The sequence below is a fragment of the Martes martes genome (genome assembly GCF_963455335.1).
Source record: "Martes martes genome assembly, chromosome: 4".
Taxonomy (NCBI): Eukaryota; Metazoa; Chordata; class Mammalia; order Carnivora; family Mustelidae; genus Martes; species Martes martes.
In genome coordinates, this window is record NC_137891.1 from 164,463,771 (window position 1) to 164,475,222 (window position 11,452).

Below are 11,452 nucleotides of genomic sequence, written 5' to 3' on the forward strand. Positions count from 1 at the left end.
CCTATTCCAATGATCTCTCCATGCCAGTCTCCTGTTAATAAGCATCATCTCCCCAATTTAAAAATATTGGGGTGCCCCAGAACTCAGTCTTGGAGTCTTTAACTACACTTACTTCCTGTATAATCTTACCCAGCTCATGGCTTTACCACCAATATGGTGATGACTCTCAAATGTTTCTCTCTAGCGTGGACCGCTCCCCTGAATCCAACCTCATCTGTTCAACACCCCACCCCCAACTCAACAGCTCCACTAGGATCTGCCAGCCCTGCTGACTTCTCCTATAGTTCTCCCCATCCCAATAAATGGCAGCTCCATTTTTCCACTTGCATAGGACAAAAACCCTGGGATTGATCATGACTCATTTCTTCCCTCATACCCTATGTTCTATCCATTAGCACATCTTGTTGATACCACCTCCAAAAATTATTAAAAATATTTCAGTGGACCCCCATCCCCATTCTCTATATTCTTTCCCTGATTTATTTTTCTACATAGCACTCATCACCAGCTAACATGTAATATGTTTTGTTTCCTTATTGATTTATTTTTGGTCTTCTCCCCTATTTGAATATAAGCTCCTCAAGAGTAGAAATGTTTGCGTTTTTTGTTCATGTTGTATTCCCAGGGCATAGAACAATACCTGGTACGTAGTAAGCACTCAATAAAATATTTATTGAATGGATTAACATTAGCCATTAATACCACTTCTATTACAATTGATCTCAGTTATACAATAGCCAAGCAATTATGGGCTTGCATGAGATTAAACTGTACCAGAAAGCCACATTACTGATTTATAATGAGAAACAAAAATCGAGCAGCATAAAATATTGCACTTGACAACAGGGGCATTCTTAGAAAAGCAAGAATCCTAATATTAACAACGGTGTCACTATCATGGCATGAAAACAGAGAAAAGGTAAGCAGGTGTTCTTAGCATTATAAAAATATCTACTACAGGACTGTGTCTTCACACTTGGTAAATTCTTGCCACACAGACCACAAGCCTTGAATCGTCTCATCCAGACCTCTCTTGGGTAATGTCAGATTTAACAGAGCTTCTCTCTGAGCTTACTTTTTCCAATATTCCAAGATGATTCTTCTGCCTTTACACTTATATTTTTCTCGTGTGGGATACCAACACGTAATAATAAAAATTGAATTTACAGATAGTTTTTAAAAAAGATTTTATTTTTAAGTAATTTCTACATCCAACCTGGGGCTCCAACTCACAACCTTGAGATCAAGAGTTGCATGCTCCATCAACTGAGCCAGCCCCTGAATTTTCAGATAGTTCTAATTTCCCACAGACACTAATGCTTCACCTATTTTTATTTATTTTATTATTTAAATTTCTGCTACCATTGGACAACAAAAGTGACTTTCTCCTTCATTCAATAAGTATTCACTTAAAGAACAATAACGTATCCAGCACTGTGCGACAATCTCCAGAGTAACCGTGTATGAGACAACAAAGCTGCTATCGAGAAATTTACCGTCTTAGAAAACAAAGCCTACATGGAAAGAATTTAGAGAACAATATGATACATAATAAATATGCATTTATATGCACTTAATGCATATATAAATATATATAATGCATTTATATGCATTTAAATATACACAACTCCACTTTTTCTGATACTTACCTGTTGACTCTCCGAGGTCGTTTTTCTGGTTTAATATCCACATCATAGTGATACACATCTATTTTAGGAATCTGAACCTGAAAATGATTGGCTAACAGTCGAATTGGTTTTCCAACAGTTCCAAGGCCAGGGCGACGAGGTGGTTGAAACAGGCTGGTTGGAGGTCCTGAAGAGATTGAAAGACATTTATTTGATGCGCTATTTGGTTGTAAAGGATAATATTCCCTTCGTGATCATGATGATGATAACAATAATAGATATAATTATTGAGATCTTATTATTCACTGAACATACTCTGATACAAAGAGTCTGTGGTATCTTTTAACCCAAGGTTTTCTAGATTTCTAAATATTTGGAATATTAAATTTGGAATAATAAATATGTGGCTATCATTTTGAATCTGGGGAACATTAAAATATTCCAAAATATTAAATTTGGAATAATAAATATGTGGCTATCATTTTGAATCTGGGGAACATTAAAATTATATAGACAGCATGATGAACTCCTCTCAGATATAGACTACTGTAGAAAACCTCTTATAAGTATTAGTAGATCTACAGCTAGGCCTACAAATTTATATGCATTTTTTAAAAGATTTTATTTTTAAGTATTCTCTCTACCCAATGTGGGGCTCAAACTTATAACCCTGAGATCAAGAGTCTCATGCTACACTGATGGTGCCAGTCAGGTACCCCCAAATTATGTGTATTTTAAAATAAAACCACCTCTGGGCACCTTGGTGGCTCAGTGGGTTAAGCCTCTGCCTTCAGCTCGGGTCATGATCTCAGGGTCCTGGGATTGAGGCCCGTGTCGGGCTCTCTGCTCAGCGGGGAGCCTGCTTCCCCCTCTCTCTTTCTGCCTGCCTCTCTGCCTGCTTGTAATCTCTGCCAAATAAAATCTTAATAAATAAATAAATAAATAAATAAAACCATCTCTAAGCTCTAGGGACTATCACCATACTCAGGCTGGAGAAGATCTATCAATCCTTCACAAACTAGCCTACCTTATTATAATTTGTACAGACAGGAGCAGGTTAATAGTAGCTATATGTTTATTAATTTACTTGCTAATTTAGATGGTGAAACAATATCAGTAATGCTAGACTTTACTGTTTATAACCTAATGCTTGTAGAATCTGGACAATGTGACATTTCTTGATCATAATGTCTAGCTTATTTATTTAACATTTATTCACTTATTACACGTCTAACCTGTGCTGTAGATTCTGGAAAAAGAGCTTCTGCCTTCAAAGAACTTACAGTTTAGATCAGTGTTTCTCAACCGGGGAGAGATATTGTCCTCCAGGAAACATGTGACAAATGTTTGGAGACATTTTTGGTTGTCACCACTCAGAGGGAGCTATTGACATACAGTGGGCGGGAGCCAGGGATACAGCTAAACATTCTACAGTGCACAAGACAGCCCCCTACAACAAAGTATCTGTCCAAAATATCAATAGTGTTGAGGGTGAGAAACCCTGGTCTAGAAAGAGCAGTCATTCCAAATTCTTCCGTTGATGCTTCATAAAATAGTCCACAAAAAGAAAGGATTCCATATATTAAAGAAACTGCATATTCTCTCCCCTTCTCAAAATTCCAATGTACATTATTATACTAAATTCTCTAGTAAGTTTTTTTTTTAAAAGATTTTATTTATTTAACAGAAAGAGACACAGAGAGAGAGGGAACACAAGTGGGGGGAGTGGGAGAGGGAGAAGCAGGCTTCCCGCTGAGCAGGGAGCCAGATGTGGGCCTTGATCCCAGGACCCTGGGATCATGACCTGAGCCGAAGGCAGACACTTAATGTCTAAGCCACCCAGGTGCCCTCTAGTAAGTTTTATAATAAATAAATCTGTTTAATCATTTACCCAACTTATTTTCCCCCTCAACTCTCTCTTTTTAGAATCAAATATCTGCCAATATTCAGGAGATAAGGATTAAGGAAACACAGACTGGGAAATATTTGACTAGAAAACCTTGCTTCTTTCTGATGATAATGTCAAGTAGACAATGGCCTAAAAAATAAACATCTTTTCTGTTATGAATAGGTGTTGAGTAAATTACAGTGATCACAGTGGAAAGTTATAACAGGTTCTTACTGCTATGGCACTTTGCCAAGAACAAAGGCAATTCACTACGGAGAGAAAACTTTGAAGTAAGAAGCTATTCTGGTCCAACATCACTTAGGAAAATCAAAGCAAACACTTTAATGAGATGTGTGTTGACAGATCTCCATATGCTAATTCTTAAAGTTATGGAAAATCTCACATATTAAATTCACTGTTCAATCTATCCCTAAATTCTCCTCATCCTTCAAAACTCAGGTTAGGTGTGACTTCCTTCCTGGAAGTCTCCCAGACTGGAAGATGCATCCTTGGTATGCTCAAGGCCCTCTGTACAAGGGAACACTTAGCACATGTACAAAGAAATGGCATTTAATTATCGTCTCATTCACTAGCCTATAAATTCTTAGAAGAAATGGCCCTTCAGTTCATTGTTATCTCCTCAATACCTCATCAAGGACTAGCACATTGTAGGAGTTCAATAAATGTCGAACTGAAAAATACAGGCATACCTCATTTAATTGCACTTTGCTTTATTGTGCTTTTCAGATATTGCATTTTTTACAAATTGAAGGTTTGTGGCAATCCTGCATTGAGTAAGACTATTGGTGCTATTTTCAAACAGCATTTGGTCATTTCATGTCTCTGTGTCACACTTTGGTAATTCTCCCAATATTTGAAGCTTTTTCATTATTATTATATTTGTTATGGTGATCTGTGATCAATGATCCTTGAGTTGCTATTATAAATGTTTTGGGGTGCCATGAACTGCACCCCTATGAGACAATAAACTTAACCCATAAATGTTTTGTGTTCTGACTGTGCCACTGACTGGCCATTCCCCTCTCTTCCTCTCCGTAAGCATCCCTATTCCCTGAGACACTACAACACTGAAATTAGGCCAGTTAATAACCCTACAAGGGCCCTTCAGTATTCGAGTGAAAGGAAGAGTCACATGTGTCTCACTTTCAATCAAAAGCCAGAAATGATTAAGCTTAGTGAAGAAGGCATGTCAAAAGTCAAGACAAGGGGCACTTGGGTGGCTCAATGGGTTAAAGCCTCTGCCTTGGGTCAGGTCATGATCTCAGGGTCTTGGGATCAAGCCCTGCATCGGGCTCTCCGCTCAGCGGAGGGCCTGCTTCCTCCTCCTCTCTCTCTCTCTCTCTCTGCCTGCCTCTCTGCCTACTTGTGATCTCTGTCTGCCAAATAAATAAATAAAATCTTAAAAAAAAAAGTCAAGACAAGCTGAAAGTAGGCCTCTTGGGCCAGTCAGCCAAGCTGTGAATGCAATGGAAAACTTCTTGAAGGAAGTTAAGAGTGCTATTACAGTCAACACATGAACGATAAGAAAGCAAAACTACCTTACTGCTGATATGGAGAAAGTCTTAGCGGTCTGGAGAGATCAAATACACCACAAAATTCCTTAAGTTAAAGCCTAACCCAGAGCAAGACCTAATTCTCTTCAATTCTATGAAGGCTGAGAGAGGTGAGGAAGCTGACAAGAAAACTTTGAAGCTGGGGGTACCTGGGTTGCGCAGTTTGTTGGGCGTCTCTCTCTTGATTTCGGCTTAGGTCATGAGCTCAGCGTCCTGAAATCAAGCCTCCCCAATCCCTGCCTTCTCCGGCTCCATGGTGAGTTGGAGCCTGCTTGAGATTCTTTCTCTCCCTGTCTCCTTACCTCTCAACCCCTGCTTATGCTCTCTGGCACATGCTCTTAAAAAGAGAGAGAGAGAGAGAGAAAAAGTTTGAAGCCAGAAGACATTGGTTCATGCGGTTTAAGGAAAGAAGCCATCTCTAGAACAGAAAAGTGCAAGGCGAAGCAGCAAGTGCTGATACAGAAGCTGCAGCAAGTTATCCAAAAGGTCTAGTTAAGATAATTAATGAAGGTGGCTACAGATTTTCAGTGTGGATGAAACAGCCTTATATGGGAAGAAGAGATCATCTAGGACTTTCACAGCTGGAGAGAAGAAGTCAATGCCTGGGTTCAAAGCGAGAAAGGACAGACCAATTCTTGTTAATGGCTAATGCAGCTGGTGACTTTAAGTTCAAGCCAATATTCATTCTGAAAATCCTAGGGTCCTTAAGATTTATGCTAAATCTATTCTGCCTGTGTTGTATGAATGAAATAACAAGGACTGGACGACAGCACATCTGTGTATAACATGATTTACTGAATACTTTAAGCCCACTGTTGAGACACACTACTCGGGAAAAAAGATTCCTTCCAAAATATTATTGCTCAGGAACAATGTACCTTGTCACTCACAAGCTCTGACAGAGGTATACAGGATTAGTGTCATTTTCATACCTGCTAACGCAACATCCATGCTGCAGCCCAAAAATCAAGGAGTAACTTCAACTTTCAGGACTTATTATTTGAGAAACACATTTTGTAAAACTATAGCTGTTATAGAGAGTGGTTTCCTCTGATAGATCTGGGCAAAGGGAATGGAAAACCTTCTGGAAAGGAGTCCCCATTTTAGATGCCATAAAGAACACTCATGATTCATGGGAAGTGGTCAAGATACCAACGTTCACAGGAGTTGGGAAGAAGTTGGTTCTAACCCTCCTGAATGACTATGAGGGGTTTAAGACTTCAGTGGAGGAAGTAGCTGCAGATGTGGTAGAAACAGCCAGAGAACTGGAATTAGAAGTGGAGCCTGAAGATTTGACTGCAGGACTGCAACCTTGTGGTAAAACTTTAACGGATGAGGAGTTGCTTCGGTAGATGAGCAAAGAAAGTGGTTTCTTGAGTCAGAATCTATCCCTGGTGAAGATGCTGTGAAGATTGTTGAACTGACCACAAAGCACCTAGAATGTACAAACTCCGCTGATAAAGCAGTGACAAGGTTTGAGGGGACAGACTCCAATTCTGAAAGAAGTTCTATTGCAGGTAAAATGCTATCAAACATTACTACATGCTACAGAGAAATCATTCATGAAAAGAAGAGTCAATTGATGTGGGAAACTTCATCGTTGTCTCATTTTAAGAAGTTGCTGTAATCACCTCAAACTTCAGCAACATTACCCTGATCTGTCAGCAGCCATCAACATCAAAGAAAGCCCCCACCAGCAAAAAGATCATGACTCACTGAAAGCCCAGATGATGGTTAGCACTTTTTAGCAATAAAGGATTTTTACTTAAGGTATGTACATTTTTTAGACATAACACTACTGCACACTGAGAATACAGTATCATGAATATGTACTGAGAAACCAAAAAATTCACTGGGCTTGCTTTATTGTGATATTTGCTTTATTGTAGTGGTGCAAACTGAACCCACAATATCCCCAAGGTATGCCTGTACCTGTCATCTTTGTAGCAGCTTCAGATAAAGACCAAAGAGAAACCCAGTCATTCCTAAAACCCAAGAAATGACTATTATTTTTCACTTAAGCAAAAGTACATGATTTATACTAAAAATATAGTTGCTTGGAATTGAGTTCCACTTCTGGTATATAAGGGATCTACTCTGGGCGTGGTCAGACATTTAAAAACAAGGAAAGAGGTAAATAATAAATAATATCAGAGATGATAGGCATACTGAAACAACCCAATTAAACCATATAGACAAGTTAGCCCCACATAGTCTAAGGTACATTTAAACAATCATTGTATCATAAATCCAGCTTTATGATAGAAATGCAGAAACAGAAATGTGGAGCAAATGATATGGCTTTGATTTTAAATTCTGACTAGAATTTAGGTTTCTTTTTTCTTTTTCTTTTTTAGATTTTATTTATTTATTTGACAGAGAGACACAGCGAGAGAGGGAACACACACAAGCAGGGGGAGTGGGAGAGGAAGAAGCAGGCTTCCCACTGAGCAGGGCTCAATCCCAGAACCCTGGGACCATGACCTGAGCTGAAGGCAGACGCTTAACGACTGAGCCACGCAGGTGCCCCTAGAATTTAGGTTTCCTAATTCCCAGCCCAGTGCTTTTTCTTTCCCAATGTACTTCAGAGATATATAGAAGCCTTAGGATTGTGAAGTACTTGATGCCAAAAGGATCGCGGCAAAGGAAATAAAAGAAGTGGGATTAATGGAGAAAGGTAAGTACTGTGTGCCTTTTCTTTGGTAAGAGAGAAAAGGTGGAAGGCAAGTGGTCATTTCTTTGAGTAAGTTTAGGAGATTTATTTAGAAAACTATGATCTAAAATTTTTCAAAAGGTGGTTTCTTTGAATTCAGCAAACTAGTTACAGGGAAATAAAGCACAATGGCTAAGGCAGAACCAAACTGTATAGGTTTCAATCACGGTTTTACTAGTTCTTAACTGCATGACCTTGGGCCAGTTTCTTAGTCACTGTGTGCCTCAGTTTCCTCATCTATAAAGGATGGGAGGTGTGGTAATAATAGCATCTACTTCATAAAGCAATTGTCAGGATCCCATGAGATAATGTACACATAAAGCTTAACACAGTGCCTCATAATAGTAAGTGCTCAATAAATGTTAGCTGTTATGACTATACTTGCATACATGTTATAGTCAGTGCTCAAAAGTCCCTGGGCTTTATAATGGGCATATCTCCAAAAGTTGGTGAGAAAGTCAGAAAATTATATCTTCCGAAAAGGAAACAAATATTACTTAACACCAATTGGATAAAGTCAGTCTTAAATGAAGAAGAGGATAACAGACTAGGGGTCAGATGACCCAGACTTATCTGCATTTCACCACTCAGCCTTGAGATCTTGAAAAAGTCACTTAAAGCTTTCTGAAACTCTTTACTCATCTGTAAAATGGGGCTAATGCTACTTGGCCTACCTCACAGAAGTTCAAATGAGTTAAGAGCTATGAAAGCACCTTCCAAACTGTAAAGCACTGTAAAAATAAAAGTTATCATTAATATAGCCAAAATAAATGGTAATCTGACTAACTATATTTCTAAGTTATTATTGTCAGAAACCAAAATGGGGTAAGAAGAGAGCACAGCAAGACCAGGAATACGTCAGTGATTATTCAACTGAGGAGGGCACAAAGCACTAGACTGGTGTGCTTCAACAAAGCTGAAATGCTTCTCTAAGTTCTAAAACAGCCTGGATAAAATATCCCACAAGACTATCAACTCCCTTTGCTCCAATTCTATGCTCAGCAAGCAGCTTATTATTAACTGGGTTTCCAAGATACTGTGACACCTGAAAAGGGGTTTGCTAGACAGCAGAAAGAAAATATTCTAGTTAGCAGAAAAGATCTATGTGACATTTTGATTTATACATTCATGTCTTAAAACTGTGCTTAGTGAGAATTAATTTTCCACAATCCTGAGTGAGCTAAGTCTTCAAATCTGCAAAAGCTAAAATCACCCCCCTCCCCAACAAAAAGTCCCTAGGAGGTTCCTAACTACCAGGTTGATCTTTTCCATGACATTCAGTTTGTATACACAGTTAGTTACATAGTCTCTTCCAGCAGCAACTCATAAATGCAACAGTTGCTTCAATCATGAATTACTAACCGGGAGGGAAGAAGAAACATTTGTTGAATATCTACAATGCATTAGTCTCCACAATAAGACTCCTCATATGCATTATCTCATTTCATTCTCACAACAATCTTGCAGCACATAATTATTATTACCCTCATTTTACAGATGAGGAAATGAAAGTTCAAAGGAATTAAGTAATTTGCCCAAGGTTATACAACTATTAAATGACTAGATTGGATTTGAACAGAAATCTGTTACATTCCTAAAGACATGATCATGCCTGTGGCTGGGGGACATAGCTGAAGTAACCCAGTATAAGACTCAGATTCAGGTTTATCAAATAATATTAATGACACAAAGCCAATTTATTTTTAAAAGGCATATGAAAGTTGATTATGGGGGCCTTTAAAAAATACTTTAGGCAGCAAATTAAGGTGGACTTTAATCATTCAGTTTTGTAAACAAGTTCTAAGTAAGCAAACCTGCAGTTTCCAAACTCAAATGGTAAACTGAATTTTCTACATACTAAAAAAATGAAATGCTCTACAACTAAGTCCACTATGTAGATAAGATTTGATATTAAAGTTAATTCTATCACAGCCTCTAAACCCTGCCCTACTTAGCCAAGGCATTAGAAACCTGTTGGGGTTTGAGGAGGGAGCACCAGCTTCCCAACCTGCAGAGCATTTGCTACAACCTGGAATGGTTCCTCTGGTTTGGGCCGACTGGGAGAGATAAACAGAGGTCATTCATGAAGATGGGGAATTACAGTTTCCAAAGCACTTTCACCTTCACTTAATCCTCACAACCACCTAAAACCCAGTTAGAAGAGAACTCAGGGCATTAAAGCCTGTACTAGAATGGGCTTTCTGGTAACTTGCCTGTCACTAAGGCCACAGCCTCTGGGACTGTTGCACAGACTGACAGACGCATAGGACCACATTTCCCGAGACTTCAGGGCCTTCGAGAAAGGGTGGGTACTTTGCCCCCTGGCCTTTGGGGGTCATAAGAAGTCTTTGGGGGAAGTTCTTCTTCCTTATCTGAGGGCTTTGGACCATCTATCAGTGCAAAGAAAAACACGGGTGTGGCCCCATGCCAAGAATACCCCTGGTAGTAGGAGGGGGTCCTTCTGGTCCAGTCCAGGCCAGGCCAGGCCTCAGTTGAACACCCGGCCCAGATCATTCCTTCTGAGGCCCAAACTCGCCTGCCTCAACCTTGAAGCACAGACGACCTCCCCGAGGTTGAGTTAGGTCTCCCGTCTACCTGGGGCAGGGGGTCACCATCCTGGGCCTGCCTCCCTTAGACCTCAAGCGGTGCCTCGTCTCTCCAGGCTGGAGCGCGGTCTCCGCCCCCCAGGGCCCAGGTCAGCTCCCTCCGCCTTGTGCTACCGGGCACGAATCCCCTTCCCCCACGCCTGACGGCCCGAACCCAGGTAAGCAAGGGCCGATGGGGGAGACCGGGAGCTACCGGCCCGCCCGCTCACCCGCCCACCAGTCCCGGGGCCGCAGCCAGCCCCGGCCCGAGCGCGCTCCTCACCCGGTCCCAGCGCCTCCATGGCGGCGGCGGGGGCCGCCTCGCCCCGGTCCCCGGTGCCTCCCGCTCCGGGCCCCGCCGCCGCCGCCGCCGCCGCCGCCGCCGCCGCCGCGTAACGCTTGATCTCCGGAATATTGGCGCTGGGGGTGGGGGCGCCGCGGAGACGCGGGCGCTGGGCAGGGGGCGGCGGCGGCGCCCGGCCCGGGGACAGGGACCCGGCTCCCGCGGCTCTTCCGGCCTCAGCGACAACAAAAACAATCCCCGCCGCCGCCGCCACTGCCAGCAGGAGCGGGAGCGGGAGCCAGCGCGCGCGCCCGCCGGGCGGGGAGCGGGCACGGGGCTCGCGCGGCCCAGGGTCCCGGCTAGCGGAGGGGGCGTGCGCGGCCCCGGGCGCCCGGTCAGCGGGAGCCCGGCGGGGGGCGGGACGGGGTGGGGCGGGGGTGGGCGCGCGCCCGGAGGGGGCAGTGCCCCGAGGACGTGTCGGGTGCGCGCGCGCCTGTTCACACTGCCCTGTCGCCCAGGACAGCCAGCCGGGCAAAAGGCTGTGGGGGGCTTCGTGCGGTGGTCCCAGAGCCTCCAGGCAAACGGTACCCCGCAAAAGATCGGGATTCCAGACCCTGCTGATGCACAGACACAGTTCGCTACTTCTGGCGGAGGAAAGTGCCCTGTGATTCACATCAGGCGCCTCTCCTTCTTCCTCCCACCTCAGACCCCTTCTTTCTCCTCTATCTCCTCTTTCTCTACTGTCCTGGGACAGAGGACACCAGGGTCACCACAGACGCAG

At 42.5% G+C, this 11,452-nt stretch overlaps 1 protein-coding gene across 1 annotated transcript in view; it reads right to left on the bottom strand.

The window, feature by feature from the left end:
* Positions 1–10,800, bottom strand: part of LOC308341121 (protein argonaute-4) — a 36,353-nt gene extending 25,553 nt beyond the window's left edge. Inside the window, exons 1-2 of the mRNA XM_080800788.1 lie at positions 10,672–10,800; positions 1,650–1,815 (exon numbers count right to left, since the gene is read on the bottom strand). Of these exons, the coding sequence (XP_080656914.1) occupies positions 1,650–1,815; positions 10,672–10,690 (185 nt within the window). The 5' untranslated portion in view covers positions 10,691–10,800. The remainder of the gene's footprint in view (positions 1–1,649; positions 1,816–10,671) is intronic.
* Positions 10,801–11,452: the final 652 nt, after the last annotated feature.